This window comes from Onychomys torridus, chromosome 8 (assembly GCF_903995425.1).
Source record: "Onychomys torridus chromosome 8, mOncTor1.1, whole genome shotgun sequence".
Taxonomy (NCBI): domain Eukaryota; kingdom Metazoa; phylum Chordata; class Mammalia; order Rodentia; family Cricetidae; genus Onychomys; species Onychomys torridus.
Window position 1 is genome coordinate 83,456,235 of NC_050450.1, and position 18,842 is coordinate 83,475,076.

At 40.2% G+C, this 18,842-nt stretch overlaps 1 protein-coding gene and 1 non-coding gene across 3 annotated transcripts in view; one reads left to right on the top strand and one right to left on the bottom strand.

The window, feature by feature from the left end:
* Kat7 (lysine acetyltransferase 7) overlaps positions 1-18,842 on the bottom strand; it is a 39,085-nt gene that overhangs the window by 16,351 nt on the left and 3,892 nt on the right. The window contains exons 3-7 of one of the 2 annotated variants that reach the window (XM_036197266.1): positions 16,497-16,673; positions 13,432-13,671; positions 8,305-8,387; positions 4,564-4,653; positions 2,694-2,792 (exon numbers count right to left, since the gene is read on the bottom strand). In XM_036197266.1, coding sequence (XP_036053159.1) covers positions 2,694-2,792; positions 4,564-4,653; positions 8,305-8,387; positions 13,432-13,671; positions 16,497-16,673 — 689 coding nt within the window. The remainder of the gene's footprint in view (positions 1-2,693; positions 2,793-4,563; positions 4,654-8,304; positions 8,388-13,431; positions 13,672-16,496; positions 16,674-18,842) is intronic. The other variant, XM_036197267.1, reaches the window with a different exon arrangement.
* On the top strand, positions 15,321-15,396 carry Trnag-acc. Its single transcript has one exon. It is a non-coding gene; the product is annotated as a tRNA-Gly (tRNA).

The following is an 18,842-nucleotide window of genomic DNA, read 5'->3' on the forward strand; positions in this document are numbered from 1 at the left end:
TTCTCTCTCTGCTCTAGGCTCCATCTCCCCCAGAAAAGAGGCAATGGGAGTTACTAGGAGTAGAAGACTCACCCCAGGAAGAGCATTCCACATTTAACACACACCAGCATTTGAAGAAAGCACTCACCCTATGAACATTTCCTACAGCGAATCTGATGCAATCTGTTGTAGCTCTTTTGGAAATTTGGTCTTGTGACTTCAAATTTAGGCTCTAAGTATTACTGATTTCTTCTAGTTTGAAAATGTCAATGCATCTTCTCCCTTTCCTTACTTTTTGAGAAAGGATCTCATGTAGCCCCTTGCCTCCACTTCTCAAGTGCTGGAATTACAAGTAGGGCCCAAACCACAGCGCTGAGGAAACAAACTCGGCGTGTTCTACACACTAGTCCAACCCTCAACCAACTGAGCCACTTCTCCAGACCAAAAAACAAAAGCAAACTAGCCAGGGGTAGTGTCACAGGCCTGTAATCCCAACACTTGGGAAGTGTAGAATCAGTTTAAGGTTAGCTTTGGCCACATATTTGCAAGTTCAAGGCCAGCCTGTGCCACACCAGACCCTATTTCAAAAGGCAAAAAATAAGCATAAAAAAAAAAAAAAGTTCTTTTTTGGTTTTTTGAAATAGGGTTTCTCAGTGTAGCTCTGACTGTCCTGGAACTCACCCTGTAGACCAGGCTGGCCTCAAACTCACAGAGATCCACCTGCCCCTGCTCCCAAGTGCTGGGATTAAAGGGATGTGCCACCACCACTCAGCAACAAGAAAATTTTCTATCCAGTATTTTTACCTTTTTCTTTTTTTTTGAGCTGAGGATAGAACCCAGGGCCTTGCACTTTCTAGGCAAGCGCTCTACCACTGAGCTAAATCCCCAACCTCTCTATCCAGTATTTTTAAATCAGGAAGGATCCAAATAACATATCTCAAGCTAGTGAAAAGCAGATGTCTGTAAAGTTAAACAGCTCAACAGCTTTTATATCATCTACTCATATTATCTGCCTGTATTAACTTGAAGGTTCATGATCTTTTCTAAGCCCTTTCCCATCCTATAGCATGTGTCCTGGGTGAAGAAGAGTGTGTCATAGTCTTTCAGTGAATGACATCACTGGGTTTCCACAACTACTTAACTTGCAAACAAGCAGGGACAAACATGCATCCTGACCTGAGGATAGCCCACCTTGTCCACAAAACTACATGTGTTTAGTTACAGATTCTTGGTAAGTTCACTTAAGACAACTTACAAGTCACACACTTCTTACCTATTCTAGTGACAAAGCAGAATAGTATTCCAATTCTATGAAGGAAAAAAATACTCAGAAAAAGACCAAGAAAATACATATCAACATGTCACTAATATATATAAAATCTTGGGTGGATGATTTTTACTGAGAATATCCTATAATTTTTGATCTCTCTGCCATTTTTTTTCCCCAAGACAGGGTTTCATTCTATAGTCCAGGATGGCTTAGATATCACTTTGTGGCTCATGCTGGCCTCAAACTCATGGCCTCCCTGCAGGTGAGAGTCATCACTTCTGACTTTTCTTCTGGTTTGTTTTTGTAACAGGGTCTTACTATGCTGCCTAGGTTGGCCTCCAGGCATACCACCATGCCTGGCATATTTCAGTAGAAAACATGTACTAATACATTTTCAGTAAAAATAAATTTTTACCTAAAAAGATACACACACACACACACACACACACACACACACACACACACACAGATATATATATACACACACAGGATTTCTCTGTGTAGCCCTGGCTGTCCTGGAACTCATTCTGTAGATCAGGCTAGAACCAAATCCAGAGATCCATCTGCCTCTGTATCCCAAGTGCTGGGATTAAAAGTATGCACCATCACTGCCTGGCTAAAAAGCTATACTTTATGCAGAAAAGGTTTGAAGACTTTAACATGAGGATATTAGTTCAAGATCTCTAAGTGAAAAGACAGACAACTAGGGGCTAGGGCATAATGATGAAAATGACAAATTACACAGTTACAATACAGAAAGCCAGAAATTTCATAAAATGCTAATTATGACTATTTTTAGGTAGATTAATCTCCTGTGTGCTATTCCTAATTTTTCTTTATAAAATGCATATTATATTCAGAGTTAGTGTTCTGGTGCTGAGCTGTATCTCTAGTCTGTGAATATTTTACTGTCTACAGACATTTCTAATGTCACCAGTACTTGTTCTAGTAGGCAGATTTGCTCTCCTTTTCCCAGGACTGTAGACTGAACCGAGGCCCTTTGCACATGCTACCACTTTGACATATATGACCAGCTCTTCATTTTACACTTGGGCACGGGGTCTTGCTAGATTGCTGAGGCTGACCCAGAACTCACTTGGTAGCCAAGTAGGCCTGGAGCTCATCATCTTCTTGCCTCAGCCTTCATAGCAGACAGGATTACACCTCCTTAAATGTAATTACCTAAAACTATAGTGAAAAGATTCTACCAACTGAGCTGCATCCCCCAGGCCTAGAGGATGGAATTTTCAAAAACATAAACTGTTTCCCCTGTGTAAATTCCTTTGTCTCCAATCAACAGCTCTAACTTGGGGGAGGATACTAGGTGTCAGAAAAGAGCCCTGGAAGTCCTCTTAGAGGAAACAACCAAACAATGTGAAAGGCAGAAGGTTAGACTCAAATGTGATGGGGTTCAGGTTAAGTAAGGACTGGATTCTCTCCTCACCATGTATTTCTCTTTCTGCTCTTTGCTTAGTCCGGAGTTTCTTTTCTTCCTGAGTTCAGCCACCTTTTCCTTATACCGCAGCTGCCTCTCGGTCGGTGCCTAAAAGAAAAACAAAACAGAGACACTAGAAAACTCATTATGAATTTGATTTTAAGGCTTTTTTCTTTTTTCTTTAGGATCTTATGTAGCCCAAGCTAGCCTCACACCTGGAACTTCTGTTTTTGCTTCTATTGCCCAAGTGCTGGAATTACAAATCCAATCTATCATGTCAGGCTTTTTTGGTTTTTTTTGTTTTTTTTTTTTAAAGAGAGAAAGGTCTTCTCTACATAGTCCTAGCTGGCAATCCATCTCTCTCAGTCTCTAGAGTGCTGGGATTATAGGCTTGGGCCACCATATTAAGCTTGTAAGGAAAAAAAAATTTTTTTTTTTCCTAAAGAAAAAAACAGTTGCCAGAAACAGTAGAGCCACACAGTTAATAATGTTAATTTCACAATTCTAAATCAGTAGGTTCTTTTATCATCTAAACCATTGTTCTTACTGCCCTTTCAGGAATGCAAATTTATTTTAATTAATATGAATGAAGAGTGAAGTCACAAAGGAGGAAGGAGGAGCATTGTGATTCATGTTGATAACCCCAGCAGAATGGCAGCTGTTAAGTTCCAGGCAGGCCAGTCTGGTCTACACAGCCTGTAAGGGCTATGCAGCAAGATTCCCAGTAGAAAAACTAAAATAAGATGGAAATCTCTACCAAAATAGAAATAAAGATTATTTTAACTATATAAATACTGATTTCTAAGTACCGTTACTTAATGCTCCATCAATGATGGTGTTCAAAGAAATACAGCAAAAATAAAACCTATGACAATAAAAAAAGTATAAGGATTTATTACAGATTGCTTTTGCCTGTCAAGCACTGAGGTTAGGTACTATACACACGCTAGATGACTACCCCAACAGGTGGGCATTATTCACTCCTTCATATTAACAAAGAAAGGAAGTTTACCAGCTGGCCTGCCCAGGACAACACAGCTAATGAGAGAATCAGAGTATTCAGATCCAGATGTCTCTCCAAAAGCAAACACATCTTTCTTACCACTGTGCCTCCTCTGCTGGTCACCTACAATCTAACTGCAGAAACAGATACTTAGATGACAGCTATGACTAATACTTTACAAAGGCTGACATTTGGGGGAAAGGACACGAGAAGAATACGTGAGAAAGATTTACTAATTGCAGAAGGTCTTGGAAGAATTCCTATAAGAGCTAAGACTTTCTCAAAGCCTTGAAGGATATACATGTAACCTCTTCTTGGTAATGACACAGAGTTCTCAGAAAGATCAAAGTCATCAGGAAGAAGCAAGGCATTAAGTGCAGTCTACACAGCCTGAATGCTCAGAGGAAGACTAGGACAGAACAAGGATGCTTTCTGCAAATCACAGAAAGACAGAAGTACAAACTGGCACAACTGACCAGTGTCAAATACTGAAGAAATGCCACAGGTGATGTTGAAATATGCCAGCGAAGTCAAAGGTGTTTGAAAGCCAACCACAATGGGTTAAAATAAGGATGCAAAATGAGGAAATGGAAATGCAATGTAGCCTTTCAAATAACCAAAATGTTTTTATACTATTATGACTGCTATTATTACTATAAATAGCTTGATTCCTCCACTTATGAGAAAGAAGTGTTTGCTTTATGAAAAATTACTAGTTGAAAGCCAAACATGATTTCAAGCTGGAAGACCAGTGATTTTGATGTGCCATGGGAAACAAGAGGCATGGATTTGCCTACAAAGACAGTTATGGGGCAAAGGAGATCCAAAAGACAGACCTCAGACTGCGGCTGGCCCGAGCTTTCACAAGGCCCGTACCTGGTGCCTGGTTGCATGCCTGCTGTTGTCATCTTGCCTGTGGGACAGCATCCTTTCTTCTAGCTGCTTATCCCGGCTCTGTGCTCTCACCTGCAACCATCAACAATGTCAATAAATTCACCTGCTTCTAAGACTACATATACTTAAAGCATAAGAATCTGTGATCATTGCTGGGCAGCAGTGGCACACGCCTTTAATCCCAGCACTCGGGAGGTGGAGGCAGAGCCAGGCAGATCTCTGTGAGTTCGAGGCCAGCCTGGTCTACAGAGTGAGATTCAGGACAGGCACCAAAACTACAGAGAAACCCTGTCTCGAAAAACAAAACAACAACAAAAAAAAGGAATTTGTGATAATCCCTTGTATTTGCACTATTCTTTGAAAGTAAAAGTATTCTTATTATTGATTATTGCTATCTCTATTAAAAAGCTATGAAGGCAAGGCTCACACGGCGCTTTCTCAGCCACTAAATAGCAAAGAAAAGAAATGACCCCAGCTAAATGTTGTACAGTTGAGTCCTGCTACAAGAAGATGACTCTGGCCTGGACTTCTTTCACTATGCTGACAGGAAACTGTGAAGAGTACAAGGGAGTGACCAAATATGAAGAAAACATCAGAAAAATCTGGGTTCAGGATGAACATGGTGACATCTGCCCATAGTCTTAGTTAACAGACAGGTTGAGATAGCTTAGGAGTTCAAGACCAGCCTATGCAGCATAAAGAGACAAGCCCCTGTCTGGAGGACTGGGAAAGGGAATGGGGGCTGAAGAAAAGGAAAGAGGGGGAACCTGAATTCAAGTCTATAGGCACACAACCCTGTAGATACAACACCCCAGAGAAATCACATCAGCTCTCATTAGCTTCCGTTTTACCCTTTGAGAATGGATACTTCACATCTGCTTATTGGGTTGAATCACTTAGCAGGCTCAAATCAGACAACCAGTGTTTCCCACATCTGCAGTATCAACAAATGGTACCATCTCAACAGCTGATCAATTCAAAACTTGTATGTAATCCTTTGTTCCTTGTAGCACGAATCTTAAAAGGTCTTACTAATAAAAACAAACCCAGAGCCAGGTATTGGGGTAAATGCTAAAAGATCAGAGAAACAGAACAAGCCACAGCTAACCTCACCTTGCCAGTTCCTCAGCTGATCTTGTTTCCTCAAACTAAAAGCCTGTGTCCTCATCTGAATGGATCTCAGCTAAAACCTAAAAGCTTAACAGGGACTCTAGTTCCTGGTCCTCATGCCTTATATACCTTTCTGCTTCCTGCCATCACTTCCTGGGATTAAAGGTGTGTGTTTCTCTGTGCTCCCACCTGCAACCAAACTGGCTTTTTCCAGTGTGGCTTTGAACTCACAGAAATCCAGACAGATCTCTGCCTCTGCCTCTGGAATGCTAGGATTAAAGGCGTGTGCTACCACTGCCTAAACCTATGTTTAATATAGTGGCTGTTCCGTCTCTGACCCCCAGATAAGTTTATTGGAGTGCATAATATATCAACCAGTTTCGTTTTCTCTACACTGAGCCCTTCAAAATACAGCCTGAATTCAATTTTTGTTAAGACATTTTACCCACACCACACCAGTCCAAGCTACTATTCATTCACCGGAAGAACTAAGCAGGCTTTCAATCCCATCCTGTGTCATCTCTTTCTTCCCCAGTCATTTTCCACATGCTCAACAGTTCTTTCAATGACATACTCTTCCTCTGCAGGACCCTCCAAATGCTTCCATTGCCATCAGAATAAAAACAGAATTTTTGTGTTAAGGCCACAGGCCTTTATGATCTCAATCCTGCTTCTTCATTTCCTTCTGTGGCACACAATCTACTCCTGGCCCAGTAAGTTGGTCTCCAGTGCCTGGCCACTGCATTAACTATTCCTTCTTAGCCATCTCCACTCCTGGGTCTTTACATATTGTTGCTCTGACACATCCATGGTCTCTACTGCATGCCAAGCTCAGGGAGGGCTTCCTTGACCTCCTCTAGCAAAAGAATATGTTACTTCCACCTTAGAAAAGTCTCTTTTTCTCTTTTTGTTTCTCATGGTGTTTATAATTACATAAACTTATATTTACTTATTAATATACAGGTTTCCCCATGAGAATGCAAACTCCTTGATCACGGGTTTTTTGTTTTTGATTTTTTATCATTGTCAACTGAATCCTTTGTTATCCACAAAGTTACATGCAGCCACAAAAAATGTAAGACAATAAAGAGGTTTACTGCAATCATGTATATGCAGGCCATTGAAAATTTAAGAGCTTTCCTCAGGCTAGGGAAGTAGCTCAATAATGGCGTGCTTGCCTAGCATGTACAAGACTCTGATTCCTAGTGCCCTCCTCCAAGCACTAGGAATAAAAAGGATGATGCTTGTCTCACTTCCCCTGTACAGGACACACAGGAAAATTTACAACAGAAATGTTTCCCTTTATTCAGGATTTTCTTCCTTAGTTTGAAATTCTCCTCAAATTTCTAAAATAAACTGCTTAAGGTCCTTTGTAGATACTGCTTCAAGCCAAGCTCTTCACAGTTCTGCTTCAGGAAGACTGGTGTAACACAAAAGCACTATCAGATTGCTATATGTAAAATAAGCAGTAGAGGAACATTATGAAACACCATCACGGTTATTTTCAGAGAAAGAAGTACAAGTGTTTGGTCAGCTTCTGAATCAGGTGCTGACCCCACCATGCTTGCTCTCAGCCAGCTAAAGGAAGACAACAGCAAGAGCCAACATGGAAGCTGTCTCAGACAGACAGGCTTGGAATGAAAACCAAGAGCAGGGTCTTTGACAACATGAAAAATATATGCTGTAAGCATTTCAAGTTTTACTTGGTGAAAATTTAAACAAGTGAAGAAACACTTTCCCAACCCCACCCTGAGACCTTGAAAATATGAGCAAGTTTCCAAGGAAAGGAGAACAGGAAATTGAATTCTTTTTTAAATGAGACCTGCTCACACAAGCACAAACCTGTGACCAGGTCTTGTGAACAAAGAACAACAAAAAAGCAATGAACACTTCGGTGCAGTTTAAGTTCTTAGTTTGGATAACTTGTCCAAAGACTACCTGAGCCCTCTATTTAATTACTATTTGCAATTCTTGCTTCCCCATAATTAGCATGATTCCATTCTGGTAGAGGAAACCACGCAGGAATGCACAAAAGAGATCTTAGGCTCGAGTCTCAAACACATCAACCCCAAGTCCCAAAGGTTGTTTAGAAACTGTATTTTTGAAGAATTTAAAAGAACTAGCCAAGAACAGATGTGACTGATAAGAACAGATAGGAACAGTATTCTGCAGAAATGAACAGGAGAGGAACATTTGAAAATGGTTGAAAAAAGCAAAACAGCTTCACCTGCTTCACAGATTTGTAGAAACCTAAAGGGGAACAGTGGGATCAACTATGCAAACCCTGTCTGAGTAGAAAAGGTCTGCTCCTGGCAGAATATGAAGTCAGTTACCAAGGGAATGAATGTGCTAGTGGTGAAGTTCCCAATATTCTAAAGATAAATCTCCCTATTCATTTCTTCCCTAAAACTCATTACATATGACAATTCTTTTATTTATTCATGTAGCTAGCGTTTGTTAAAAAACCACTTTTTTAAATTGCTCTTCCACTGACTGACATGGAAGAATAAGACCTTGTCCCCTTGTTACTGCTGTTTCCTGAGAGCTTAGCAAAGTGCAGGTCAAGCAGCAAGCATTCGAGAGCACACCCTGAATAAAGGAGCACACGGTTACCTTGCATTCGTCAGCTGAGAGGTTATGATAGAGCGGGCATCCTGAGATGGAGAAATGTCTCTCGTGTTTTCCTGTAAGATGTCCTGTTAAAGGAGGGAAAACTTAATTTCCAGGAAGAACATGCACACACACTTATGAAATGAGATTTTTCTTGACAACAAATCTGTTATTTTCCTTTGCGTTTTAACAAATTAATGTTACCAAAAGGAAGTGCTGTCAAGATCATGATTTGCAGCTGGGTAGTGGTGCATATCTTTAATCCCAGCACTCAGGAGGCAAATGCAGGTGGCCCTGAGTTCAGGGCCAGTTTGGTCTATAGTGTGAGTTCTAAAATAGCCAGGGCTACACAGAGAAACCCTGTCTCAAAAAAACAAACAAAAAACCAACTAAACAAACAAACCTATGTTAAGTTAATCGGGTCTAATAAATTTAAAAGAAGTATACTATTCTTTCTACTATGCAAAACTATCCTAATCTACACTTAACACCTCTCAATAAGCAAAAGAAATTCATTAAAAATGAAGAAAATGGCCAGGCAGTGGTGGCATACTACTTTAAGCCCAGCACTCGGGAGGCAGAGGCAGGCAGATCCCTGTGAGTTCGAGGCCAGCCTGGGCTACAGAGCGAGTTCCAGGAAAGGTGCAAAGCTACACAGAGAAACCCTGTCTCAAAGAAAAAAAAAATGGCCATTTCTACAATATGGAAACTTTTTTTTTTTTTTTTTAAATGTATACCATGTTCTGCCTGCATGTATCCTTGCAGGTCAGAAGAGGGCACCATATCTCATTATGGATGGTTGTGAGCCACTATGTGGTTGCTGGGAATTGAACTCAGGACCTCTGGGAAGAACAGCCAGTGCTCTTAACAGCTGAGCCATCTCTCCAGCCTGATGGAAACATATTTGGATAATCTTGAATAAGATTCAACATACTTTTTTTTTGAAGAATGAATATTTAAAGGTTTGGACTTCTATAACTAAACTCTAAGATAGGACAATGAGCATAAGGTCTTCTTGGGGAAAACACTAGGGATGACTAACTAAAAGGCAGTCAGTCTTCCTGTCTTCCTTCTCTCCTTTCTGGGGTGAATAGAACCCAGGGCCTAAGCCATGCTAGACAAGCACTCTATCACAGAGCTAGATTTCTACTCATTCTTCTATTTTTCAGACAGGTTTTTGTTTCGTTCTTATTTTTTTCTGAGACAGGGTTTAACTGTGTAGCCCTGGCTGTCCTGAAACTCATTGCACAGACTATGTTGGCCTCGAACTTAGAGAGATCCCCCTGCCTCTGCCTCCTGAGTGCTGGGATTAAAGGTATGTGCTACCGCTATCCAGCTAGACAAGTGTTATTATTACTGCTGTTGCTATTATTATTATTATTATTATTAATAATAATGTGTGTGCGCTGAAGAGGACAACTTTTGGAAAATGGTTCTTAGGGTTTTTTTTGTTTATAATTTAGTAAAACTTAATATTATAAAAAGCCTGCATGCAAACAAAAAAAAAAAAAGAAAAGAAAAGAAAACTCACACACACACAGGGAATAACCAGAGATTTCAAAGAATTTCTGTACAGTTAAGATAACTAATCCAAAGCTGTGGAGTTTTACAATGGATTTAACACTTTCACTATTAAATATATGCACCTCTCTTCAACCAACAAACCCAAAACAACTCATGACAGAGTTAAAACTAGCAAATTAGCTTTATACTCTTTTTCATGACTTAAGTGTCCATTACTTGCATTCAGTCCTTCAGCTACTATTTACCCTTTCTTGTTCTACATGTTATTTTGTGCCCATATGTACATTTGTTTACATGTACAGTGCGTGTATAAAAAGATCCGCAGATGAAGGAGAACATGTGGTGTTTTGTTTCTTTTGCCTTCCACCTTGTTGAGGCAGGATCTTTTTGTTTTGGGTGCTGTACTCCTCGCTCTCCAGCTTCCAGTAGTAATTCTACCTCTGCCTCCTATTTCAGAGTAGTAGGAATGCTGGGCTTAACAGGTATACTTCATGTAGTCCCATTGTCAGGCTTGCTTTTAAGGCAAGAATTTTTACCCACAGAACCATCTTCCTAGGTCCCCTTAGGCAGTGTTTTTCTGTCTGTCTGTCTGTCTGTCTGTGTCTCTGTCTCTCTCTCTCTGTTTTGAGACAGGGTCTAACTATGTAGCTCTGGCTGTTCTGGAACTCAAGCTCAGAAATATGAGTTCAATCATATTTTGATTTGATTTGATTGATTCACCCACATAAAGGTGAAGGAGAGCAGAGCCTCCTCTATTCTCCACACCCATGCTGTGACAAGTGCACCCACCTCTATACACATAATATAATAAACATTAAAAATACAGAAAACTGAACATTATTTCTTTGCTACACTCTTCCAAGAGGATTATAAAACACCAATGATTCAAAGAGCAGAGAGATAATGCTAGTGAGGGAAAAAGATAAACTAGTCAAGCTAAACTGTATGCCTACAAAAACCTTCACCTTTCTAAGAACACCCAACACCCTCATCTTCATGCCACAGGCACCTGCACATAGCACACAATTTTCTTTCAAAAAGTTCACCATTCTTTCATGATGAAAAGTTGTAATTTTTGGGTTAATGAGACATTGGGATTTTAAAAATTATATAGCAGGGAGATGGGGTTCAATCTGGGAGTTGGGGGAAAGGATATGATCAAAACATACAGTATGAAATTCTCAAAAATAAATAAAAACAAAAACTCACAGCATAATCCATAGAGTAAGCTTTGAAGGGTGAAAATAATTCACCTATGAAGGAATGGTAATTACGACATTCACGTGGTCAGTTCTCTGGGATTGTACTTTTAGTAAGGCATGGTGGAACATGCCTGTAATGCTAGCACTTGGGAGGCTGAAACAATTTCTCTGGGGGCTGGAGAGATGATTCAGAAATTTTGAGTACTTGTTGCTCTTCCAGAGAACTGAAGTTAGATCCGAGCACCCACAACCACCTGTAACTCCAGTTTGGATCCTACAGCCTTTTTGACCTCTTCAGGCACCAGGCACCAATGTGGTATACATACATACATACATACATACATACATACATACATACATACATGCATACATACATGCAAGCAAAATACTCATACACATAAAACAAATCTCAAAACAGTAACAAAAAAATTTTTAAAAAATTTTTTTAAAAGAGAATTTCTATAAATTTGAGGCCAGTGTAGGCTACCCAGTGACCATCAGGCCAGTCAGGGTCAGGAAGAACCTGTCTCAAAAAAATTAAGGTGAGAGGAAACAACTTTAGAGAGCCACACACACAGTCATACACTGCCTAATGTTCCAGTAAACAGGGAACCTCTAAAAACAAAAACAGCACCACACAAATAAGGGTTCCATAATATTACACTGGGGCTGAAAAGTCCCTATCAGTTTGTGATATTGCAGTTGCCAAAACGGGTAAAGTGGGATGCACAACTCATGTATCTGTGGTCACAGGGATATAAACAAACCTACTAGGCTGATTATAGAAAAACACAGCAAATACAATTAATTCTATATAGCACATAATGATTGACAATATAGCAACTATGTTACTGGTTTAGGGCATTATATTTTCATCATTTTCTTATTTACTTAAAGATAGTCTCACTAGACAGCCCAGAGCAGCCTTGAACTCAACTGCCTTCTCCCTAGGCCTCCCCAGTGCTGAAGTTAAGGCACTTGCCACACACCCAGCTCATCCTTAGGGCAGTGTAGTCAGTCCTTCTGTTTAATGGAAAAGCTCACAGTAAAGCAGCATCCAGGTTACAGCGCAAGCCTCCCAGACATTTTGAGTTTACTAAGTCTCTAATCCGCACCATGTTCTTCTGTCTTTGACTGCAGGATGCTTGGTTCACTAGGGTGCAGGAGGAACAGGCTGTGCTATATACAAATACATGCATGCACATATCCCACAGCCTAAGTGTATAGTAGGCTAAAACCATCTAAGTCTGTCCAAGTACATGCTCTCAAAATATATCCTTGCCATTAAGCAACATGAGGCCATTTCTTAGACAGAAAAAAACTAATTCTGTGATCAAATACCATGCATAAAGTGCAGCGTCACTATTTGGCTTTCAAAAACTGCACGTTTTAGGTGGGCGGTGGTGGCGCACACCTTTAATCCCATCACTCAGGAGGCAGAGGCAGGCAGATGGATCTCTGTGAGTTCGAGGCCAGCCTGGTCCACAGAGTGAGATCCAGGAAAGGCTCCAAAACAACACAGAGAAACCCTGTCTCGAAAAACCAAAAGCACATTTCACCAAAAAACTAAAGGCTGTGCAGTTCTGTTTAGCAAGGGTAGTGACACCAATTTCCCGACTGCTTCTAATCTCTAGCATCTTGAACAAAGCATGTTTAAAAGCATTTACCTTTTTAAAACACACAATACTGCTGGCACACATCATAGACCACAGTACAGGCATCAAGATAAATCCATACTGAAAGGCACCTTATCTATCAGCCAGCACCTTCCAACTTCAGGCAAAGGCTCACTTTCAACAGCTACACCCCAGCTCACTCAAGCAGCACAAGTAAGCTTCAATCACTGCAAGAAACCCTAAAATGATTCACTAGAAGTTAAAAGTCTTGAGAAAACAAGACACTTATCAGAGAAGTTTCTCCCATTTATACTAACTCAATACACAAAGCCATAGGAATTTGAAACTCCTGGTCATAAAAGGCCAGGTCTTATGCAAATGCTCTTAGATTTATGGCCTCTTAGGAATTCTGTTTTCCTCATTTCCTTATCAGCTGTAGCTGTGCATCCACTATACTTGATATTATGTATCTTATGTAAGTGTTAGTCCTCATAAGCATCGACCATGTACCACACGATGAGGCATTTCAAGAGAACTTGTTTTCCATTTTGGTTTCTTTCTGCTGAGGATAGGAGGGAATTTTTCATTGGGAAAAGCACATAGTGAAGTGAACGGTTCATCACAGTTATATTTCCCTGCAACTAGATCTGCTATTCTGCATGGACAACAGGCCAAGAACAGTTTTCATTCATGACTGCTCTGATTCACAACTACTGAAGGGTCTGAAAAGCTGGATCACAATGGGCTCCCTGTACCATCCAACAGTCACAAAGCTGGGGCACACTCACCTAGAGAGTTGCAGCCTGGTGTAGGACACTTCATATTGAAATTGTAGCTTTCATGAAATCGACGGCGCTTGGGACGGTGAGAGAGATCGCTGCCTGAGTCCTTCAGGGACATGTCCTTGGCAATGCTCTCATCATGAGACACGTTGGGGCTAGAGATATCTATGTCAGACTCAGAAGAAGGTGCGTTTCCAGTTGGAGTTCGAGGTGGTGACTCATCATGATCAGCTGTATTTTTAGTTTCTAAAGAAAAAGCAATTAGAAGATTCACTCGATTGAAGAGTTTATGGACTTTGCAGTTCTCTTTCTACAAGCTTTTTTAAAAGACAGGGTGTCACATAGCCCAAACCTCTAGGTAGCTAAGAATGACCTCAAATGTGTGATCCTCCTGACTCTACTTCCCTAGTTCTAAGCTTGTAGGCATGTACCACCATGCCTAGCGTTTTATGAAGTGCTAGGAACAGAATCAGGGCCTCAAACATGCTCTGCCAGCAGTCTACAAATAAGCTATGTCTACAGCCTCCAAGACCTCAACCAGTCATTTTTAGCTACTTATCAGCTATAAGACACTGAAATCATCACTTTGGAATAACTTTAAATTCTGATTGAATGTAAATTGGGGTTCTCCTACATGTTACTTCTCTGTTTCTCCTAAGCTTTTAATCTGGGGTAATCAAAAATTGAATATAAATGAAGACTTTGAAATATTATCAAAAGCACTCAACTATGATGAACTGTGTTCTCACCATTCCAAGTATTGTTCAGTAGTGAAACTTAAAACTATTTACTGTCATTTAAAAGTACGTTTACCAAAATGTATTATGTTCTTTAATAGAAAAGTAAGTAAATAAATAACCAACCCATTTCCCTTCCTGAAGATACACAAACAGAAAATAAATGAGCTGGGTGTGGTGGTATGTTCCTTTAATCCTGCCTCAGGAGGGCAGACGGAGGCATTCTCTATAATGAGTTCAAGGCCAGTCTGGACTACATAGCAAGGCTACATAGATGGCTCAGAGGTTAAGAGCACTGGTTGCTCTTCCAGAAGTCCTGAGTTCAGTTCAATTCCCAGCAACCACATGGCGGCTCACAACCATCTGTAATGAGATCGGGTGCCCTCTTCTGATGTGTAGGCATATATGCAGGCAGAACAGTATATACATAATAATAAATCTTTGTTTTTTTAAAAAAGACCCTGTCTCAAAACCAAGCCCCCACTTTAAAAAAATAAAAGGAAAGAAATGAAACTGACTTAAAATTTTCAATACTTATTTTATGTGTATGAATGTCTTGTCTGCACGTGTGTGTATACTATCAACATGCCTGGTACCTGAAGTGACTGGGGTCTCAAAATCTTGAAATTCACTTTGTCTTTAAAACAAAACAACAAAACAAGACTCTCATTATTTATTATTTATTATTATTCCTGGCTGGCCTGGAACTTTCTATGTAGAACAGGTTGGCCCTAAACACATAGGGATCCACCTGCCTCTACCTCCCAAATGCTTGGATTAAAAATACCATACTCTTGTTTTTTCTTTTAAAGATTTTTTTGTTTTTGTTTTTTGTTTTTGTTTTCCAGAGACAGGGTTTCTCTGTGTAGGTTTGTGCCTTTCCCGGAACTAGCTTAGACCAAGCTGGCCTCGAACTCAGAAATCTACCTGACTATGCCTCCCGAGTGCTGAGATTAAAGGTGTGCACCAACACACCTGGTCAACTGCACACTCTTAAATCAATGATTACAAACAAGATACCTACAGGGTTATACATGGTCAAATACTCTCATTGTCTATCAAAAGATGATAACATTGTTCAGCTCCAGTTAATAAATACTGTGGATAAATGGCCATCCAATATTTCCAGATCTTCCTGTTTTAAAAATTAACTATTGGGGTTGGGGATTTAGCTCAGTGGTAGAGTGCTTGCCTACCAAGCTCAAGGACCTGAGTTCAATCCTCAGCTCCACCAAAAAAAAAAAAAAAAAAAAAAAAATTAACTATTGATCTGTGAGTTCAAAGCCAGTCTGATCTAGATAGTGAGTTGCAGGACAGCCAGGGCTACGTAGAGATCCTGTCTCAAACAAAACAAAAACAAATAAACAACCAAAAAATTAAGTATTGGGGCTAGAGAGACAACTCACTGGTTAGGAGCACTGCTATTCTTTCAGAGGATCTGGGTTTCATTCCCAGCACCCACACAGCAGCTCACAATTTTAATTCCCATCCCAGAGGATTTTACGCCCTGCCCTCTCCTGTCCTTCATGGGTACCAAGCACAAACGTGGTTCACAGACTTACATGCAGACCAAACACCAATATATAAAATAAGTAAATGAAAATTTTAAAATTAGTACAGATTTTTATATGAAAATCTTTGTACTTCCAAGTATTACCAAAAAAGTTAAAAAATTAAAAAAATTTTTAAATTAAAAAAAAAAAAAAAAAAAAACAACCTGTAACTGGGCAAACCATTCGAAACTGTGCAAACCAACTGACCACATTGCCTGGCTGAAGAATCTTAGTAGCTTGTAAGATCATTATTCTATCGCCTCTTGCTCTAAGGCTCTTGAACTACTGAGTCACAACCTCAGGAACTAACCTGTCTATTACCAAAGGTCTCTTCTAGTCAACAGTCTGGAGGGAAAATGGACTAGTAATCATGTCTCAAACCTTATTCATTTGGAGGTTCAGAAAGCTCTACCTCCTTTTCCCTATTACAAAGCCAATCTAATACACTCCAGCTGCTTGGACCTTAACACTCTAGCAATCAAAATAGACTGTGCAAGACAGTAAGAAATTAGATAAATTGAGCATAGTGGCACACGTCTGTATTCCCAGCACTCAGAAGGTTGAGTCAGGAGAATCACAGGTTTGAGGCTATATGCTGCGAACCCTATTTCATAAACCACAAAGCCATAAACCCCAAACAAATACGAACAAACAAACAAACAGGAATCAGGTAAACAGTGTTTGCCTACCTAAACTCTGACAGTATCTCTCTGCAGTGCCAAAGCAGAAAAGCAACTGACCAGATTCTCTGTACACAAACAAGTCATACAGGTCCACTTACCTCTATCTGAAAAATCAACCACCTGTTCCGTTTCAGAGCCAGATGACCGAGTCTGCCGAAGAGGGTACTTTTTTGGAGTCACTGGGGTGGGCTGCTGCTGACTACGGGTCACTCTTCTGGTAGAATAAGCGGGCTCCTCAGTGCCAAAAGATGGCAAATTTCGAACAGGGCTGGAATCTGATCCCAGTTTTAAAAGGCCATAAAATTAAGGGAAAAAGAAGAAAAAACCATTTTATTCCCATCCACATCATTAGTAAGAATGCAGTTCCTTCTCTTCATATCTCACCAAACCTAACAAGTCCTGAGAATTTATCGATCTGACTAAATAACACAGGACAAAGGAGTTTAGCTCAGGTATAATAATATCATAAACAGCAGAACATGAGAATTTAGGCTCTGTAGTAAAGACTGAACGCCATTTGATTCCACTCCACATAGCAACCATATGTGGCATTTGGGCAATTTAATGTCTCCAAGCTTGCTTCTTTTCCCATAAAAAAGAAAAATATTTACCTTAGTGTGGGAGAAAAAAAGAGAGGAGGGAGGGAGGAAGGGAAGGGGGGGAAGAGAAAGAGGGGGAGGAAGGGAGGGAGAAAGAGGGGGAGAGGGAGGGGGAGGGGGGGAGAGAGGGAGAGAGGGAGGGGGGGGGGAGACTGGCAGCACATTCCTTAATATCACAAGGAGAGTTCTTTACCAGTATTAACTGCACTGCCAGTTTCTTCCCTTGCTACAGTCCATCATAATACAAATGTCCTAAAGCTAACAGAATAATACATAAATACTGTATAAGGGATTACTTATTCTTTCTGACTACCCTTGTTTTCTTATGTGAAGTCATGATGGATTCAAAAAGTACAAAAGTTTTTAAGACAGACCTAGTGATATATAAGCATTCTTAGTACTTGGGAGTCTGAGGCAAAATGACAGTAATGTACAGTCCAGCCGCGGCTACACAAGAACAAACTGGCTCAAAACAAACAAATGAAACTTATGTTTTAAGTTTGGGTTTTTTTTAAGCTGTATTTTATTTTCATGTGTATGAGTAGAAAAAGAGCATTGGATCCCCTGGAGTTACTAATGGCGTGAGCCACCATGTGGATGCTGGGAGCTGAACCCAGGTACTCTGAAAGAGCAACTAAGTGCTCTTACCACTGAGCCATCACTTCAGCCCTGTAAATTCTTCCCATAAACTTATTCTGAAGCCTTCACAGACCTTTACATCTCCAACAAGGGAAGAGAGTCAAAGTTGAAATTGAAGAATATTTTAAACAACATCCTATGACAATGTGTGAAATTCTCCTGCTGTCAGAAGAAGTAAGTTTGTACAGAGCCAGGTCCCCAAGTCTGTATACTTTCAGGGGCTCTTTTCACAAGGCTGTCTATATTTCACACAAGCGAGGGTGGTCTTACCCTGCGCCGATGCTCAAGAGTTGTGTAGCTCTGTGGCCAGGATATAAAATAACTGCAGAGACCCCAAGTTCATGTGTCTAGCTGTTTTAAATATCCACCACCTCTGGGCATTGCTAATTACAGTTTCTAAGAACCCCTAGGACTCTTTGCATATATGGTTCCCTCTGCCTCCAACATTTTTCTCATCTTTCAATTTGTAAAATCCTAGTAGACTCCTACTAGACAACAATGCAGTTGCCCCACCTCTGGGCTTCCACAGGATTCTTTAACAAATCACATTTATTTATTTATGTGTGCACATACACACATCCATATATATCTATCTATAACTTATCTATCTATCATAAATAGATAATACATCCATAAATACACTTTTTTGGGGGGTGGGGGGAGAACCAGAGTCTCAGTATGTAGTTCTGGCTAGCCTTGAACTCTCTATATAGATCAAGCTGGCCTTGAATTCAGAGATCTACACACCTCTGCTTCCCAAGTACTGGAATTCAAGGCATGTACTACAACACCCAGCCACTTTTCCATTTACTCTATCATCACGGATTGATAATCACCTTTGTGTATTATCTGAAACCTCTCTTCCACACTGACCAGAACTATAAGGGGCAAAGGCTACCCACCAAATAAGCACAAATGGCTAAGTAGACTAAAGAACCTTCTAACTCACCGCCTTCTAAGTACCTTCCTAGCACAAGCCTTTGTTTTTCCACTACCAAAGCAAATTCTGGGTATTTAGTCACACACTGTTATATCTAACAAATGTGACTCTACATTCCATAATTAAACATGCTTTTAGAAGCATTAAGCCTCACTAACATATTCAATAGTCATTTTAAGTCCCTAAGCCATTTTATAAAGTGATAATATTCTCAATTTACCATTTTATGATGACTGATAACACCATGAAGTCTTTTAAAAAGTGAT